The sequence below is a fragment of the Anopheles ziemanni genome, chromosome 3 (genome assembly GCF_943734765.1).
Source record: "Anopheles ziemanni chromosome 3, idAnoZiCoDA_A2_x.2, whole genome shotgun sequence".
Taxonomy (NCBI): domain Eukaryota; kingdom Metazoa; phylum Arthropoda; class Insecta; order Diptera; family Culicidae; genus Anopheles; species Anopheles ziemanni.
In genome coordinates, this window is record NC_080706.1 from 37,395,657 (window position 1) to 37,414,201 (window position 18,545).

The following is an 18,545-nucleotide window of genomic DNA, read 5'->3' on the forward strand; positions in this document are numbered from 1 at the left end:
GAGGAAATCTTCCTTTCCTTTCCTCAACATAGGCAATGCCAGGTTGTCAAATTGTTCGCGCGTACAAGTTCGCAACGTCTACGGGTTGCTTTACGTTCCGTTTCGTTTCGAATCCCATTTGCCGGATTCTAAAGATTCGAATCCCTTTTGACGGATTCTAAAGATTTGATTCAATCCCATTTGACGGATTGTAAAGATTCGAATCCCTTTTGACGGATTCTAAAGTTTTGATTCGATTGGAACTCGAATCAGATTTGATTTGTTCAGGATTCGAATCTGTTTTGATTTGTTTGGGATTCGAATCTGATTTGATTTGTTTAGGACTCGAATCTGTTTTGATTTGTTTGGGACTCGATTTGATTCGAATCCCATTTGACGGATTCTAAAGATTCGAATCCGTCAAATGGGATTCGAATCCTTAGAATCCCTCTAGAGATCGAATCTTCGAATCTTCCGAGTCCCGATTCTGCCAACACTAATCGCTTCAGCTTGTCAAACGCTCGCAGAGCAGCGAGAAAGCAAGCTCATAAGTAGGGTTTAGTGTAAAAACGGGTTGCTTATCGTGGGAAAAGTGCGTAAAATGCGTGAGTTGACCGTATTTTGTTTCTGTGCAAAGTCATAAAACTGTCTACAACTAGGTCGTTGGTCGTAAGATTGTACAAAGCAAATCGCTTGTTCGGTCTGGCCCTATCGAACAAGCCTACCTTCGACTCTGTCGGTGCTGACGTTTCCGCAAAAGGCGCCTTCCAGTAGGCACCCTCGTTCGCTCCATCCAGGGATGCAGAGCAACGTAATAAGGCCACATATTCGAACGGTAGTGTTTCGAGCGGACTATTTTCGCCACCGTATCTTACTTCCCTAAATACCTGACATCGATCACTCGTCCAACGGTCCGCAAACCCCCCACACATCGCGTTACCTTGTGTCGTCAATCGAGTGTGTCACCGCTGCGGTGCACCTCGCCGTATAGCTGTCAATCTGCCGTTGCGGAGGTCGTGTGCGGTGAGGAAGTGCTCGGTCCGCTACCACTTAAAGCGCCAACGAAGCAAAACAGAAGTAGAAAGAAGAAGGTCTCGCGCTCCCCGGCACAAGAGGTTTTCCGGTCAGTCGTGAGGGGAGGAGAAAGGGGGTCTACTCTGTGTTACGCCAAGAGTCGAGTGGAGAGTAGGAAGCCCATCGTCCGGTGGTCCCGTGATCGAGCTCATCTGTTTACTGGCCCTTCCATTCGACGGGCGGACGTACAAGTATTTCACGCAGTGTGCATTGGTGCTCCCATTTTCCGTGCACCCCGACGAGAACCATCGCGAATGACATTCCTCCGTGCGCGGCTGACGGTTCGCAACGCAAAAGTGCACTCTTGTCTGATGATTCAAGGGTAGACGAGGAAAGGGCTGCCTGCGCGTAGTTAGTTTGTCGGATGTATTTATGTGAACAAGCGCCTTGATACACCCAGCTGCATCTCCGATGCAAACTGTATCATAACCATCATAAGCTAGTGACTATACCAATATCGTGCATTCGCGAACCGCACGACGATTCCCCGATCTGATCGGATGCCTGCGCCCCATAGGCCGTCACCATCGGAGTAAACATTATCGACGCATGTGGGTGTGTGTGGACGGTTGTGTCGAAAAAAGTGAAAACGTGCGCGGTAGGTGGTGACGAGCGCCGCTGGCCGGGGGACGACCTACCGAAGAGTAGGCTTATTAAACAGTGGTGTGTTCATATTCATTTGAGGGCACACGCAAAACAACGTAACACATCGGCAAGAGCTGTGGAAGCACGAATTAGTGGACCAGCATCGGGTCTTATCACAAACGCCAGCAACCATCGAGGCAAAACTGCATTCTAGAGCACCGACGGTTTCGCGACGGCAGTCTATCTTCCTTTGCGGTCTGGTCTGCTAACCCGCGATACGTTCGAACACAGTGAACTAAGCGCATCACAATCGATACAACCCAGGCACCGTATACGCTGGATTCAACTGTACCGCATATCATCGAACCGTGTGCAGCGTAAGAACAAATCTCCAGGATGGCACTCAGTCAAACATCGGTGGTAAGTTTCCGATTGCGACACACGGAAAGGGCACATATCGTTTGTACTTGATCATCGTTCGCTAAAATATGGCACACTCTGTACGAAAACGGATTACCACGGACTGCTTTGTAGTAGGAAGAGCAAACAAATTCGTACATTTTTAACCGACACTAGATAGATTCTCATTATCACGGCCCCGTTATCTTGCGCCATCTGATCGATAGCGAACTTCGTAAAGGGAAAAGGAAAGGCTCGGAGCATGTGTTTAAACGAGGCTAGTGTTAAAATGTGTTTTATGCTCTGCACGTGCAAATGATTCTAAGAGGGCGAGCGATTGGTGATAAGATGATAATAGGAGGAAATGTTGTTCAAAATTTTCTTCTCGGCGGTACTTTGTAGTACGCGAAGAAAAGCGAAAATAGGTGGAGTCGACGCAACAGATTGTCTCGATAGCAACCCCGTTGTTAGGGAGGATTTTGCATTCTTCTGCAAATCGGTACCATATGGTAGTGTTGTACTATGCAGAAGAGAACTAAATACGTTTTTTTTCCACATGGAAAACATTAAATCTTTTGCTAGCGATGTTTTTTTTTTAGTTTTTTAATATGAATATTCGTTTGTTTAAATATGAATGAATTAAAAAAAGGTTTTGATTGTTTGGAAGTGTGCAATTTGTTAATCTTACCAGCCAATTACTATGTGATTTTTGTGCTAAACATGGTTGTCTCTTCTTACTCCCGCTCGTTATACATGCTTTTCATTGTTCAGATACAATCGGCAATTTTACACCTTTTTTATCTAGATTAAATTTAGGAATTATCAGCCATTTCCGTCGTGGCGATGTCATGTTCCGGAAAAATGTAGTTCCTCGTACGTAGTACGAAAATCCCCGTCCATTTTGACGCATCTCAGTGTGCTTCTGGCCCTTTGTCCTCGGGCCCTCCGAGTGGCAGTTTTCGCTTATCAGTGGCTTCATACATGACTTTACTCTTGTCCCGTACCTGGCCCGATCGCTTAGACAACAGAGAATGCCCAAAAGGGCAACGACGACGATGGGCTGCTTCTTTATTCTTTGTACACGAAACTTTATAAAAACGTGGCAGGGTTATTTCGTACTTTGTTTACTGTGTAAAATTGTGCACACTTTTTGTGTACAACACATGGTTCCAATGCAATGTTTACCTTTTCGTTAAAGAACTTCGCCAAGGGTGTTTGCTTGCCCTCTGGTTCATTCCATAACCCCACACAATATCTTCTCTTCGTTGAATGTAACTATTTTCCTCTTTTCCTAAACCACGCCGTTAATTGCCTATCAAATTCGGTTATCGTTTGCAAATATTTCCAATGTTTATTTGTTCCCCAACACAGATGTGCGTATTTCATGGCATGGAAACCAATTGAGAACCTCGCCGTGGTTCGTTTTGTGCTTTTGAAAGTCTAAAACCGACCATAGGCCCCCATGTCTCTCGTCACAAGAAAACCGCAAACTTCCTTCGAGTGTTGTTATCAAATGGGGTGGTAGGGAGAGGAAATACAAACAAAAGTGGGATTCGGTTTAGTGGTTAAAATGTACCCTGTTTGCATATTTTGATGTTATCACCAGCTTGACCCTATGTTTGTTATGATTTTTTGAACTTTTCAATGTGTACGATGAAAGTGATGAATAAGTATGATTAGTTTACCATTTACATGTACGTGATGTTTAACACGCATATTGCATAATACGATGGTTTTATTTGTTTACGTTACAGCTGAAGGTGTACACTACGGTCATCGACGACGTAATCGCGGGCGTTCGTGACGCCTTTCTCGACGATGGCGTTGACGAGCAGGTCCTACAGGAGATGAAACAGGTCTGGACATCGAAGCTGATGTCCTGCAAAGCGATCGAAGCTGCGCCGGATCCACAAGATCAGCAAGCACCGTCCATCCTCTCACACAGCACTAAGGTATGAGGATTAAATCCGATCCGAATTTCCATCCCGCGAACAAATGCTAACGAAATGTGTTTTTATTCTATACGTACGTTGTGTGGTTTCCTTTTAACTGGTTGATTTGTCGACGTTTGCCGTATTCCCGGGTGTGTGTGGTCCGTTTGTAGTCCGTGTCGCATTCAAAGGTAGGTTGTTTTTCGGTGGTTGAATGTTTATGTAAAGTGAAGCTCATTGAAAAGCGTGCATTAATTTTGCTCGGTTTTATGCATTTGCAGTCCAACGGAACAAAGAAGTCCAAGGCAGCGGCAGCGGCGGCGGCAGCATCTGCTTCGGCCGCGAATAATCAGCAGGAGAATGGAAAGGCCAACGCCAACAGTGGTGCCGCTAACAACACGAAGGTGACACCCGCAACAAACGTAGATCCGTTGGCCGATACAGTCGTTCCTTCCGGCGGCGGCGGTGCTGCTACCGCTGGTTCTAATGCTTCTAACGCCACTCAACAGACGATAAATCAATCCCATCAGCAGAATGCGGCAGCGGGCAACAATGTCGCCGGCAATGCGACCGCGCCAAGCGCCCCCTCGAGCGGCGGCCAGCAGCAGCAGCAACAGTCCCAACAATCAGCGTCGGCCCCGGCCGCCGTTGTGGCCGCTCTTGATCCGAACAAGCTGGTCGCCATACAGATAACGCTGCCCGCGCAACCCAACGTGGCCAACAGTCAGCCACGGGTGCTGACGATACAGGTGCCGGCGTCGGCGCTGCAGGAAAACCAGCTGCAGCAGGTGCTGACCAGTCCGATCATTTCCTCCATCATGCCTCTACCGCCGCACATCGCTTCAACTGTTTTGCAGCAGCACGTGAATTCCTATCTGCAGAACAGCAGCATTAGTGAGTGCAACCGCGATTCTTTTCTCCAAACAGTTTTTAACTACTGGCTCCATTCCTTTTTTCCAGATTCCCTCTCGATTCAAAAGCAGCTGGATGGTGCCTGCGATGACGATCCGTCGGTGGACGAGCGAGAGATAAAAGCGAACTACACGCTGGTGGAAGTGTCGAGCACAGCAAATCGATTCTTGCTCGATCAGCAGCTTTTAAGCGCGTTGGCAGTCGGTCAAAGATCATCAACGGGCAGCGACGATACTATCACCTCTACCTGCGCCAGCAGCTCCGGTCAGTCGATGGCCGCTAAGAAAATTCGCCGTCGACCACTACGAGTATCGCGAAAATCGTTGAAAAAGGCAAAAGATGAAGGTATGAAGCAGTTGAGCGCATGTTGGGACATGTGGATTTATTCCTGATTTCATTATTTTATTATGTTCTTTTCATTTTAATACATCTTCTCATCGATATGGTAGCGGTCTCAATTGAAATCTGTACCAGTATGCAACTGGATGGAGCAGTCGATACGTCCGACGAGGAAGCGAGTGACATCAGCGATGACAACATTCCGGACGATGACGACGAAGATCTGGATAAGGAGGAAGAGGACGACCTGGAGGCAGAAGGCGGAGCAGAAGAGGAACCGTTGAACAGCGAAGACGACGTCACGGACGAGGATGCCTCCGATTTGTTCGACACGGACAATGTCGTCGTCTGTCAGTATGATAAGGTAAGATGTTCGACTTAATCGCCGATCGATATGACTTAATAAATGTGTTTTCGACCATTATGCGATATTTTAGATAACGCGATCTCGCAACAAGTGGAAGTTCTATCTAAAGGATGGCATCATGCACATTTCTGGGAAGGACTACGTGTTTCAAAAATCGAACGGCGATGCAGAGTGGTAAAACGTTGATACGGTTGCTCGATAAGCAGGGCCGGTTCTGCCTGATCTACATGGTATGTGTTTGTTTGTGCGAATGCGATATCCCAGGGGAACGTTTACAAAAGATGATACAGATCGATGGAATGTAATTACTAGCAGCGTTACTATGATGCGAACGGACAGTCGAATGGGTCACCAACGTGAGCCTTACAGTGGGAGAGGAGGGGCCATTTTCCATGTGAATGAAAGGTGAAAGAGATAAAACAAATAGCAATATACAGGTGAGGAACGAATCAGGAGTCCTTTAATGCTGCTTCTAGATGGCAGTATTTTAGGTATTGTCTACCGAAAAAGATGCACTTATGGCTATACCCGATTCCAACCAACTTTTCAACGCTCACCGACCAGCTAATGAACCAAATAGTAGGGAAGCATTTATCTCGTTCGATGATTTCAGCATTGTTAATCCACCATCTCCACCCCCAACCCCCAAAGCACCAACTTCAGGGTTTAATTGGACTGTAGCAAGCGAAAGAACCCTGCATCAACTATACGATGTTTTTAATGTAATTATTCTCGACAATGTTTGCCTTTACCAGGAAACGGGATGATGTTGTTTCGCATCATTAAATGATTTACATTTTATACCGCGTTATGATGGCCAATTTCGCTTTGAGTTAAATAGATGAACAGAAAAAGCTTCATTTCAGTTCTGTAATGATGCATAATACTTCTAACAATGGAGAAAAAATGCATTTTAAATTGAACTTGAGTTATGGTTTTGGTGTATTCATCTTATAAGCTTTTAAAACATAAAGCAACTCTACTCTGATGCAAACAACAAACGTACGTATATAGGTTTGATTACCGGAACCACAGCCTGTCTGAAACCCCGATACGGTTGGAAGCATCGTTATGATGAAACAAACAAACACACCAGCGCTTCTGAAAGTCTTATAAAAAATTGTCGATTTAATTAATGAACGGAATAGAAAACCAACAAAATACTTGTGCCCTCGGTTACAAGTCATAAGTGCTCATAAACTAAAAATATACAATCACAGGCTGCAGTTTGACGATATTGAAATGTGAATAAAATCATGAAAGGGATAGCGTTCGCCGTTCTTGTGTCATTGTAATAACAAAAAGTTCTTCACACAACCCTTTCTACGTTCACTGGAAAAGGAACTAAGAATTTTTAGTACAGTAAAGAATTTCGTGCAACCGCCAATGAATCACAGTGGTTATTTTGTTTTTTTCTTTGTAAGTTTACATGTTTTATTTGTCTATGTATTCACTTCAACTTGTGTCTTTTGTAGAGTCCTGTCGCTATTTTAGATTATGGTTTCTTTTTTGTGCAGCACGTGGTGCATGATAACTTTTGGGTAGAGAAAACTTTGTTAGCAGAGAGTAGATTTTTTTACAACGATAAGAAACGAATGAAGACGTTGGTTTTCATTGATAAACAAAACATGTTTGTGTTTACGAAATGCATAATAAAGATGGAAAAAAGTTCAACGTATCCTTTTTTTAAATTGTTCCTAAAGTACGGCAGTTGTCGATTGTAGGGTAAATTTAATTTCGAATTTTCATGAACCAAAAGCTGACATTGGTCCACCAATCCTGGACGGCAGGAGTGACGAATTTTAGAATTTTACTATATTCACCAATTGTAGAAATTATTTTAATTTGTTTTATAATTGATCAAACCCTGTAATAAAATTTGAAAATTCCGGCGCCGCGCCAGTTCTAATTTTCGAAAGTCGACGAACATGTTGACAGCTGTCAGAGATATTTTCATCGAGTGTCAAAGTTTGGCGCGCAAATCAAGAGCAAGCTGCTTGAGGTTTGTCTTTCCGATAATAAAGCGGCTTGTTTGCGCTGTTTGATTCATTTCGTTTTTCCTGCGTTTCGAGTGTTTATTTTGTTAATTTATCTATAAATTCATCATTAAGCATGTCGGTAAGTCTTGGACATCGATGTGGTGGGGACCAAAACATTGGAAAACTTATCAATCCCCAATTTGTAGGACACACCGAGTTCACCAGCACCGAATGTTCCGTCGGACATCGATCGGCGCAACATTCGAGCAGGCATGACCTCACCGGTCGGTGATTTCGAGCCGTTCGAAAATGAAGAAGAAATCCTCGGCGACACCACCGTACGGGAGGATCAGTACGAAGAAGAGGAGGAGGATGGCGAGGAGCTGTTCGGGGATAACATGGAGGCGGACTATCGACCCGTCCCACACCTCGATCGGTACGAGATGGACGAGCTGGACACGGAGGAGTACAGCGAAATCTCGCAAACCGATCGTGCTGCGGCCGAAGCGGAAATGCGCCGTCGCGATCGTGAAGCCGGTGTGCACCGCGACCATCGCGATCTGTTCTATGACAAAAGCGACGATGAAGATGACATTCCAAGGGCTAAGCGCCGAGCGGCTGAGAAGGCGGCCGAGATGGGTGCGGGCACCGAGACGGAGATGGACACGGAAATGGTGGAGTCGATCGAAAACCTCGACGACACCAAGGGACACAGCATCAAGGAGTGGGTCTCGATGTTGGCTCCGCGAACGGAAATTTCCAACCGTTTCAATAGCTTTCTGCGTACTTTCGTGGACGAGAAGGGACACTACGTTTACCGTGATCGCATCCGACGGATGTGTGAGCAGAACAACTCGAGCTTTGTCGTATCGTACCCGGATCTTGCGTACAACCAGCACGCGCTGGCGTACTTCCTGCCAGAGGCACCCTTCCAGATGCTCGAAATTATGGATAAAGTCGCAAAGGAGATGGTGCTGAGCATCTATCCGACTTACGAACGAGTTACGAATGAGATTCACGTGCGCATTTCCGATCTTCCGCTGGTGGAGGAATTGCGCACGTTCCGCAAACTGCACCTGAACCAACTTGTGCGCACGCTAGGTGTTGTCACCGCAACCACCGGTGTGCTGCCCCAGCTTTCGGTCATTAAGTATGACTGCGTCAAATGTGGCTACGTGTTGGGACCGTTCGTGCAAAGTCAGAACACGGAAGTCAAACCCGGCTCCTGTCCGGAGTGTCAGAGTGTCGGCCCCTTCTCGATCAATATGGAGCAAACGTTGTACCGGAACTATCAGAAGATTACGCTTCAGGAATCGCCGGGCCGCATTCCGGCTGGTCGGATTCCACGCAGCAAGGATTGTGTCCTTCTGGCCGACCTCTGCGATCAGTGCAAACCTGGCGATGAGATTGAAGTGACCGGAATCTACACAAACAACTACGACGGATCGTTGAACACCGAGCAGGGCTTCCCGGTGTTTGCAACGGTCCTGATCGCCAATCATCTCGTCGTGAAGGACAGCAAGCAAGTCGTGGCATCGCTGACCGACGAGGACATCTCCACCATCCAGCGGCTAAGCAAGGATCCACGCATTAGCGAGCGTATCGTGCAGAGTATGGCACCGTCGATCTACGGGCACGACTACATCAAGCGGGGCTTGGCCCTGTGTCTGTTCGGGGGAGAATCGAAGAATCCGGGCGATAAGCATAAGATCCGCGGAGACATCAACATTCTGCTGTGCGGTGATCCTGGCACGGCGAAATCGCAATTCCTAAAGTACACGGAAAAGATAGCCCCGCGCGCTGTCTTCACTACCGGCCAGGGTGCATCGGCCGTCGGTTTGACGGCTTACGTACGCCGCAATCCAACCACGCGCGAATGGACACTGGAAGCCGGCGCACTGGTACTGGCAGACTTGGGTATTTGTTTGATCGACGAATTCGACAAGATGAACGATCAGGATCGTACCTCCATTCACGAAGCGATGGAACAGCAGTCGATTTCGATTTCGAAGGCAGGTATCGTGACGTCCCTGCAGGCTCGTTGTGCCGTCATTGCGGCGGCCAACCCAATCGGAGGACGCTATGATCCGAGCATGACGTTCTCGGAAAACGTTAACCTTTCCGAGCCAATCTTGTCCCGTTTCGATGTACTTTGTGTGGTGAAGGACGAGTGTGATCCGATGCAGGATCAACACTTGGCACGGTTTGTTGTAGGTTCTCACATCAAACATCACCCGTCGATGGTGGACGTGGTGCCCGACTCGCAGCAAACACAGGACACTATGCATATACCGCAGGATCTGCTGAAGAAGTACATCGTGTACGCGAAGGAGAACGTACACCCGAAGCTATCGAACATGGATCAGGACAAGATAGCCAACATGTACTCGCAGCTACGGCAGGAGTCCCTCTCGACCGGATCGCTCCCCATCACCGTGCGTCACATCGAAAGTGTGATCCGAATGTCGGAGGCACACGCTAGGATGCATCTGCGAGACACCGTGCAGGATGTGGACGTCAATATGGCCATCCGCATGATGCTGGAGAGCTTTATCGAGGCGCAAAAGTTCAGCGTGATGAAAAAGATGCGCTCCACCTTCCAGAAGTACCTGTCGTTCCAGCGCGATCACTCCGAGCTGTTGTTCTTCATACTGCGCCAACTTACGCTCGACCAGCTGGCTTACATGCGCTGCCGCGACGGTCCACGTGCGACACACGTCGAGGTGATGGAAAAGGACCTTGCTGAACGGGCTAAGGCAATCGAAATCTTCAATCTGAAACCGTTCATAGACAGCGAGCTATTCCGGCGGAACGGATTCACGTACGATGCCAAGCGCAAGGTAATCGTGCAAATCGTTCCGGAAGCGGCCGAAGCGTAGTGTTGTTCCCAGGCTATTTTACTATCTTATTACACAGTTCTTTTTTCCACATAGCCGCTAATGTTTATTTACGTTTATGATTATTTTTACACGATTCTCATTTTACGATTTTTGTACAAGACGATAAGGAATACTTTATGAATAAATGTGTGTGTTGTCTTCAATTTTGAGGATTAAATAGTTGCTAGGTGTTCTTTGCGAAAGTGTTACGGTTGTGGGCAATACAGGCCAAATGCGGCAAGCGGGGGGCAATTTGTAGAACAACGAATCACTTTGTTTTGCTTTACTTTCCATTTCTTGCACTATTGTTTTAAGGTTCAAGTTTTACTAGGACGAACCCTTTAAATATAACAAGACAGATTCTGTTTGTTTGGACAGTGACCGAATACAGTCGAATTTACTATTTGAAATCAAAGGACGGTGTGGGCTAAAAATGCAATTTCCACAATTTTTTCAAAACATTATTTGATGATTTAGATATGATTAGAGGAATAAATAAAAACATATCCAAAAATGGGAAACCTTGGCTGATCTGTATTGCCACCGTGCTAGTGTGGATACTAGTATGGGACCTAATACCTGAACCTGATCTAATATTGAAAAGCGAAACTCTTGCTATATTTTAATGGCATCTACTGCGGTTATCGAATCAAATTGGATAAAGCAAAGCTTCATACCGTGCTTACACCTACGGGTATTAAGTGGATAGTTTAATAGGAGATGTGAGGACATGTATTACTCCCCTCCTTTACGGCGTTTCTTTTTTTTCTTCCGCTCATCCTCCGATGGTGAAGTTTCGTCACTGTCGCTACTGGAACTGCTAGTTCCGCTACTGCTATTGTTGCTGCTTCCGTCTTTCTTCTTCTTTTTGTTCTTCTTCAGATCCTTTTTGGAAACTTTAGTACCTTCCTCTTTCTGCTTCCCATTGGAAGATTTTTTCTTCAGATTTTTTGTTTTTCTGCTAGCCTGCTTTTCTACATCTTCGGATGAACTCGAACTGCCTTCGGCGCTACTACTGCTGCTTCCGTTTGAGCTGCTGCTCGAGGAACTTCCACTAGTACTGCTGCTGCTGCTGCTGCTGCTGCTACTGTTGCTGGTGCTACTGCTACTACCATCGCTGTCGCTGCTACTGCTGCTACTGCTACTACTGCTGCTGCTGTCGTCGCTGCTATCCGAAGAGTCGGACGATCCATTTGGGTTTTTCTTTTCTTTGCCAGCTTTCTTGCTACCAGCCTGTTTCGCATCCGAAGACCCGGGTGCTACTTCTCCGCTGCAATTAAACAGACATCCCGATTAACCCACTGCTATTCACTTCCCAATGTGGCATCGTTAACTCACTTCTTTGTGCCTAATTTACTCAAGTTTTTTTTCAACACCTGGGTCCGCGATGACCGGTGGAGATACTTTCTTTTGCCCGTACACTCATAACTCCAGTGGCCGTACTCGAGACATTTTTGGCATCGTACTCCTTTGGGAAACGCTGCGGCTAGTTTCGCTTCTCTGTGGATAGGAGGAAGATAACACAATATCAACACACACACCGAGCACCTTTACAAAGGACCACTGAAAACCAATGGGCTAGGAATCCGATTTTTTTCTTACTTCTGCTTCAGGGCCAACTTTTGAGCTCCCAAATGCATATTGTTTCACTTTCTTCTTCTTCTTCACTTCGTCGAGGATTTACTCCAGTACGGCTATTGAATCCAGCTTCCTGGGCCTTCGCAAGCTAACCTGGAGACATAGACCTCTTTATGTTAAGGACTGGCAACTAAAGGCCATATGTCCTGATTTTCTGTGGTTTTCGATTTTCTGTAGGCGTCGCCTTTTGACTGCCACCATGCGGCCAGGAGCACTGCTAGCCAACCACGCTAGTGCGCAGTCAAAATGCGGCTGTTCACCCGCCGTAACGAAAGGAATATTTCCTTCCGTTTGTCAGATCGCACGAAACTCGTGATCCGCTTGATTACTCAAACAGCACGAGATGTGCGTCGGCTAGGATTTCTCTGACTTGAGCTCCAGCTCGGCGGCACCACGCGGCCGTGCCTAAGATAACCTTACTTTTCAGCTAACCCTTTCAGGAAACCTCGTGCACTGCTAACCATCCGCTCTGATGCGACGCCGAACTAGAACTGTTGTTTCACTTTGTGGCTGCTAGAATTCGTATTGCAAATGTACCGGCAGCGATGGAAGGTGCACCCTGCTACATTAGTAAACAAATTTGCAATGTCAATGTTTTCATGGAAATTTTCTATGAAATTGTCTCAGATGGTCATACGTGCTATGTACGAAGAAAAAGAACGCAATAAAACCACTCTAAGCTCTCGTTTGTTGCTTTGTTTAGTGTGCAGATGGCCAGCAAGGAAAGATAAATGGGTTGTTAGCGTATTTCAATCAAGATTTCCATCGTTTAATATCGTCACCAAAAGTGAAAAAATATACCTCTTAGCAAATTAACACTATAACCCGACAATATAGACCTACACGCATCACTGAACTGTCAAACTTGTTATCTTTGGGACCAGTCAAGCGCTGGTGTAGAAAAGTTGTTTTCATTGTGCGTTCGATACGTCCACAGAGCGTTGAGAATCCGTGTTGTGCAGAAGAGATTTTCCACCCATCTTGTGAAAATTAATATTTTTCCAGTGCGTAGTGCAATCATTGAAGTGCAGTAAAGTGTTTCACAGTCCAACTCGGCTCGAGAGCAGCGCGCATAGAAAAACCCAAGCAGTGTAAGAAGGAAACCACTTGGTGCAGATTGGGTTGCCTTGACCAAAACAGCAGTTTACATTGGGTGTTTTCGTGGCGGTGTGAAACAAATTGGCCACCTCAAGCAAACAAACAACGAAAAAGTATGATTTCTGAAATTGCTAGTATTATCCGCTAGGGTAGCTGTAAAAATTGTGTAGATAATTAACTTATTTCCGTGTACGTAGGTTGAAGGGAGCAATTTTGCGTGCCCCAATCATACGCTCGCATTATTCTGCAGATATTTCGCCAGTTATGTACAGCACACATTCCTCCTCCCTTTTGCTATCGATTTTTCTATCCCAGCATGTTCCCCACAATAACAGGACAACGCATAGCGGTACCATGGAGGTTGGGGGTGGTTCATAAGTAAATGGCACAGGACATACAATACCAGTGCAGAAGGATAGCACTCCTTTCCTCGTGCGATAATGGTGTATTGACTTTCTTTTAATGTTTGTTTGACAATGTGCGGATTATGTACTGATACCGTACGTCTATTAGGGTTTATTAGTCTAAATCAAATTACTTAATTGCGCATTTGAAAAATATTTCCCATACTATCGATTTTTCGTCCGAGCGTATAATCGCTCGTTGAAGGGAAATGTTCAATTTCTTGCTACGTTCCAGTAACTTGAACATTTTTTTTGTTTGAAATATTTTTCATCAATGGTCGCATACATTGAACTGGTCAGTTTATCCTTTTCCACTCCACGATTTTCCATACACTGAGATCATGTTTAAACAGCTGACAGTTGTTTGCTTTTGCACACATTGATGAACGAACGATGAATCATGATTGCCTCTATTTCTGTAGATAAAATGATGTAATAATAATAATTGTGTTAACACTATCGCTTTCCATTTTACAATACATTTGATTTGTGTTTTGAATGGATTTTTTAATTCGAAGAAACTATTATCACATTGTTTCCATGGCTTTTGATTCATTCGTTCGGGGATCGTTTATGAAAACTAGAATGCATCGTTTTCTGCTACAAAAAGTGTCCAAATTGGCATCACATAATCCCACTGTCGGTGCAATCCCGCATCCGTCCTTCAACGGTGGACACAAATCATTCCTGTTTCGACATCATCGTCCGCGCCGCTCTCCTCCGGCTGTATTGCCATTTGGACGGTGGTACGCATGTCGAATGGCACGATTCAGTCGAACTCGGCAGCGGTCGGAATGTCATAGCCCTCTGGCGTTGGCTGTCACGCGGAACCGTGGTGCTGGCACGCTTCCACCCCCGCCACATACGGCCGAAGCGAGGGTGTAACTGTAGGGAACGGGTTTCCCATTCGGAAAAGCACTTCCCTCACCCGTCCTTCACGTGTGTGACGTTTGTCACAACGGCCGTAGCAGCATCATCAGCAGCAGCGAATGCGCAATGCTGGCCAGGGAGCTTTCGGAGAAAGAGATAGAGGCAGAAGAAAAAAAGGGAAGAGAACTTTAAGTCCCACCGGGCCGGAAAGACCCGAAGCAGACCCGAGTCACAGACTGCGCTGAAAATTTCCTCCAACGGAGGAAATTCGATCAGTTAGCAAACGTGACCGTGCTGTCGCTGCTGGACGGAAGTAACTCTTAGCTTCTTGCGCTGTCGTTTCCGGATTTGATCCTATCGGTACGGGGTTTCCAAAGTTGCAAGAAACGTGAAACACATAGTGAAAAACCATTGTGCAAATAAACACGACAAAATAATTCCTTTCTCCTGTGTGTATACGATGGGAAAATGGCATTTATATCCTCCTTACACATAACGTACCGTTTTAGCAGCCTTGTTTGCTTCTCTGGCTAGGATTGTCAGAAATTTGCCTGTCACGTGTCTGCACTGGTATACGCGCGTGAAAAATGTTGAACGACGATTGAAAAAGGAGCTTAGTATTACAATAGATAGGTTTTATAAGGCGGTGCTTTTTCCTTCAATTGAATTGTCGAATGTCTTTTAAAATTGATCTTGCTAAAATCACTGCTTGTGTAGAAAAAGATTTTTTTCCCATCGATCCCTCCGTATTCTTGTGGTTTTCAACCGAAAATTGCTTTTTGGAATTCAATTCGACAAACACTCTTTTCCATCGTCATTATTTCCTTACAAATTGTATGACAAAATTGTTTCAATAGGCACATCGATGGGCATAGTACCATAATGGCGTGTGTGTGCGTGCCTTTATCCTTGTACTATCGGAAGTGTGTTTGCGGATGTCTTCAAGAGGACGAAAAAGCTCGCCATTGCCGAGTGTCGCTTTGGGTCGATTGCTCGAGTAGCGCGACGATGGTCCGCCGTCACCATTTGTTGTCACTCCTCCCGGTTTGCCGGTTTTCCGCGAAACTTCACTGCCCTGCGAGGCCACATAGTCCTGCCTCATAACGGAACCGTATCTCCACATCTTTGCGGAGCTTTCGGGCTTTGCGTTCGGGCTGTTCCCTTACGTGCTTTCCTTTCCCTGCTGAGAGCACTTGACACTTTAGATGTGTGTATTGGCATTGTGGATGCTCTGGATGGGTGTGGGTGCAAGTGTATGCCAGTGCCTTCGTGGCTACAGCGCGTGGCCATTTTTTTTTACTTTGCAGAATATTATGCTCCCCAATGAATCGAATGGAGATTTCGCCAGTTTCGCTTCGCTCTCAGAGTTTGGCGTTTAAACAACACACATATACTAGAGTCCTTTTTGCCATACACACACACACACACACACTCGCATTCATACACGCCTGTATGGCTAGTGTGCCACTTGGAGCATTATCAAAGCAAGCTTAGTCGTTGCTGCGCTGTATTGCAAGTTGTAGAAAGACATCGCAGTGCAAAAAGCGGAAGCACCCAGTGTAAGTCAGCTATCGTTGGTCGCTTTATTCGCAATTGTTTCGCAACGGCATTGTGCAGGCGCCTTGCGGACTAACGTCCTTGGTCCTTGGACCATTGGCTCGGGGGGTTTTCCTTCGCTAACGGAGAAGAAAAACGTGGCTTGCTGGAACATATTTGATGGCTAGGTCGACTTTCTCTTAACTATCCTTCGTGAAACAGGGAGTCATTGTGAAATTTAGTGGATTGTTCGGAGACAACTTTTACAACTGTCCTATATAATCTGTGTTCTGAAAGTCCGCGCGTGTGCATCCATCGTGGTCGCTAATGTTCTGAAGCCGCTTTAGCGTTGTGCAATCAAATCGACGAGCAGGAGGGCAGGGTTGCTGTGTTATATTTATTGGAAGAACGTTTTCGGGAGATTTTTTCAGCATCCTTCTCGGGTTGAACAAACAGTGACCGTGCGCACCTAGCTTAATTATATCCTTTAAAGTTTCACACCAAAGCAAGGCAGTAGCGATTGGATTAAGGTTGTACACAAAAATAACACCCGCCATAGGCAGACACCTTGTGCACCGAAGTAACGCGTATCAGAGTGTGATCACCAATTCCAATCCCCCCACTCGTCACTTCTGTTGCAGTGAACATGTTTTCCGGATTAACGAATCAAGTGAGCTCCTGGATCGGTGCGGCCAAGGGCGAACCGCAGGACGAGGAGGTGCCGACACCCCCGAACTCGGCTGCCACGACTGCGACAGCGACCACTTCCGGTGCAACGGCAGCGACAACTGCAGCCGCCGACACGACTGGCGCAGCAGCAGCTGGCGGGGACGGTGGTGACAAAAGGTAAGAAACTGACCTTCTTCGGGTAGGTGGAAAATGTTAACCACGTGAGGTTGGTCATATGATTTTTTTTTCTGCGACCTTTGCTTCATTAAAGCGAAAATTTAAACAATAAAATTTTACTATATTCAGAACACATTTCTATAAAAAAAATAATAGCAATAAAATTTCGCTATATTTACAATACACAAAGAAGTAAAGAAAGCTAAAGGTCCCTTCTAAAAGACCTTATTTGCTGCATCGGATAGAATTTTACTAGATTCGGAAAATTTAAATCACATGATGCATATCTCCCTCGCATCGGGATTTCTCTCCAACTTCATTTGTGCTCTTTCGCTCAGTTTTCGCTGTCATAAGCTCTCCCTTTTCCTGTTTCGCTGACTACTTTCCCCAGCGAATGCGCCGTTGTCGTCCTCTTTTGCTGTAATTGGAAAGTTCGATAAGCTCTAGCGTTCACGCTTGCCAACTTTTCCACCCGTTTGCTCACGTTCTCTGTGAACTCTCTGGTCGGGATATTTCCTACTTTGACAGTTCCCAAAATAGAGAGTTCTACGAGGCGTATATTATGGTTGAATGATTTTCGGTACAGTATATAAAAGACGAAATAGGATATAAAAGTAATAATAAGTCCATTTATCATCGATAGGTAAACTTTTGCAGTCGTTTTTAAAAAAATCTAATAAATTAAATCAAATTGTATTGTTTATTAACGAAACATTGCTATCATCAAATATTCCAACTTAACATAGTTCATGCTTTGAACGATGCTATACACGATCACTATTTTTGCATATTCATATTGTCACGTGTATACGCATTATCTGCTGAGTTTGTATATAAAATAACTTTAAGCATTATCCATGTTTATGCTATGCATTTTTCACGACTTTCGACATTAAATTGTTGATAGATTTTATGGTTTAAGTCAAATTCCTTGTTTTTGACTGACATCAAGAAAACCACATAAATGGGATGCTAATTTAACGTTATCACAAATCAAATTCCCAACTTCAGCATCTCCAAAACCCCTTGCCGTCAGGATAACTGTGTGTGACGTCAGTCCATATCAAGCGTGGTATCATTAAGCGGAAAGAGTGAAGCAAAAGAACGAGCTTAGAAATGTTGGGCACTCAGTTCCTGCTCATACCCTCCCGGTCGTGTGAGGTGAAGCAAAATTTATTCTGACGTATCTCGTCTAAATTTATTACGCTTTTTCCATATCCTCAGACGAACGTTCCATGATGAAATAAACTCAGTGATACAGGGATATGTTCCACTGATAACATTTAATTTTTCCACCGCTACCAATGCCGGCGAGCAGGAGTTTCGCATTTGCTTGCTTTACGTTTTTTGGCAGAGTTCTGTTGTGGCTAAGCGTAATGGGAGAAAATAGAGTTACGTATCATTTGCTGGAGCAAAATTGAATTTAACACCCTTTTTCTCTGTTGACAGGGATTTCTTTTTTCACGCTTCATTTATGATCGTTTCACATAGCGTAGATGTTGGAAGATGTAGAGATGAAAAACAGCAAGCTTGTTATTCCTATCAAAAAAAGACACAAGAGAAAAGTCTAGAGTTTATCGTGTTTTGAGCAATCGATGAAAAAGCAAAAATTGTACGAAAATAATGGGGTTCCCGTCAAACCTGATTTTGGAAAATTTTGTAGAATAAACTAGTCATTACTCGCAGAGAAGTAATCTTAATCTTGTATA

The 18,545-nt window shown here is 45.3% G+C and overlaps 4 protein-coding genes across 5 annotated transcripts in view; 3 read left to right on the top strand and 1 right to left on the bottom strand.

Annotated features, from left to right (window-relative positions):
• Nucleotides 1-1,696: 1,696 nt before the first annotated feature.
• Nucleotides 1,697-5,871, top strand: LOC131289457 (transcription initiation factor IIA subunit 1). Of its 2 annotated transcripts, XM_058318723.1 has the most exons (7): nucleotides 1,697-2,058; nucleotides 3,792-3,989; nucleotides 4,142-4,159; nucleotides 4,250-4,862; nucleotides 4,929-5,225; nucleotides 5,330-5,583; nucleotides 5,657-5,871. In XM_058318723.1, the coding sequence occupies exons 1-7, from the start codon at nucleotides 2,035-2,037 to the stop codon at nucleotides 5,762-5,764; spliced, it is 1,512 nt and encodes a 503-aa protein (XP_058174706.1). In that variant the 5' UTR covers nucleotides 1,697-2,034; the 3' UTR covers nucleotides 5,765-5,871. The 2 variants fall into 2 exon arrangements, with proteins under 2 accessions (XP_058174706.1, XP_058174707.1); XM_058318724.1 differs by lacking the exon at nucleotides 4,142-4,159.
• A 1,827-nt stretch (nucleotides 5,872-7,698) lies between these two features.
• On the top strand, nucleotides 7,699-10,624 carry LOC131284683 (DNA replication licensing factor Mcm2). Its single transcript, XM_058313546.1, has 2 exons — nucleotides 7,699-7,704; nucleotides 7,772-10,624. Exons 1-2 carry the CDS (start codon nucleotides 7,699-7,701, stop codon nucleotides 10,442-10,444), a joined length of 2,679 nt encoding a protein of 892 aa, XP_058169529.1. The 3' UTR covers nucleotides 10,445-10,624.
• Nucleotides 10,625-11,179: 555 nt separating this feature from the next.
• Nucleotides 11,180-12,097, bottom strand: LOC131284684 (zinc finger CCHC domain-containing protein 10). Its single transcript, XM_058313548.1, has 3 exons — nucleotides 12,047-12,097; nucleotides 11,783-11,944; nucleotides 11,180-11,714 (listed from the first exon to the last, which is right to left on the bottom strand). Exons 1-3 carry the CDS (start codon nucleotides 12,082-12,084, stop codon nucleotides 11,180-11,182), a joined length of 735 nt encoding a protein of 244 aa, XP_058169531.1. The 5' UTR covers nucleotides 12,085-12,097.
• Nucleotides 12,098-13,158: 1,061 nt separating this feature from the next.
• LOC131288999 (synapse-associated protein of 47 kDa) overlaps nucleotides 13,159-18,545 on the top strand; it is a 29,489-nt gene continuing 24,102 nt past the window's right edge. The window contains exons 1-2 of the mRNA XM_058318188.1: nucleotides 13,159-13,293; nucleotides 16,632-16,836. Coding sequence (XP_058174171.1) covers nucleotide 13,293; nucleotides 16,632-16,836 — 206 coding nt within the window. The 5' untranslated portion in view covers nucleotides 13,159-13,292. The remainder of the gene's footprint in view (nucleotides 13,294-16,631; nucleotides 16,837-18,545) is intronic.

What these genes read in the sequence shown, in the direction of transcription:
- LOC131289457 (XM_058318723.1), top strand. Translation starts at nt 2,035, where the DNA reads ATGGCACTCAGTCAAACATCGGTG. An exon ending in CACTCAGTCAAACATCGGTG is followed by an intron (nt 2,059 to 3,791) that starts GTAAGTTTCCGA and finishes TTTACGTTACAG; the next exon opens with CTGAAGGTGTACACTACGGT. An exon ending in TCTGCAGAACAGCAGCATTA is followed by an intron (nt 4,863 to 4,928) that starts GTGAGTGCAACC and finishes CCTTTTTTCCAG; the next exon opens with ATTCCCTCTCGATTCAAAAG.
- LOC131284684 (XM_058313548.1), bottom strand. Translation starts at nt 12,084, where the DNA reads ATGCATTTGGGAGCTCAAAAGTTGGCCCTGAAGCAGAA. An exon ending in AAGTTGGCCCTGAAGCAGAA is followed by an intron (nt 11,945 to 12,046) that starts GTAAGAAAAAAA and finishes TCCTATCCACAG; the next exon opens with AGAAGCGAAACTAGCCGCAG. An exon ending in AGTAAATTAGGCACAAAGAA is followed by an intron (nt 11,715 to 11,782) that starts GTGAGTTAACGA and finishes GTTTAATTGCAG; the next exon opens with CGGAGAAGTAGCACCCGGGT.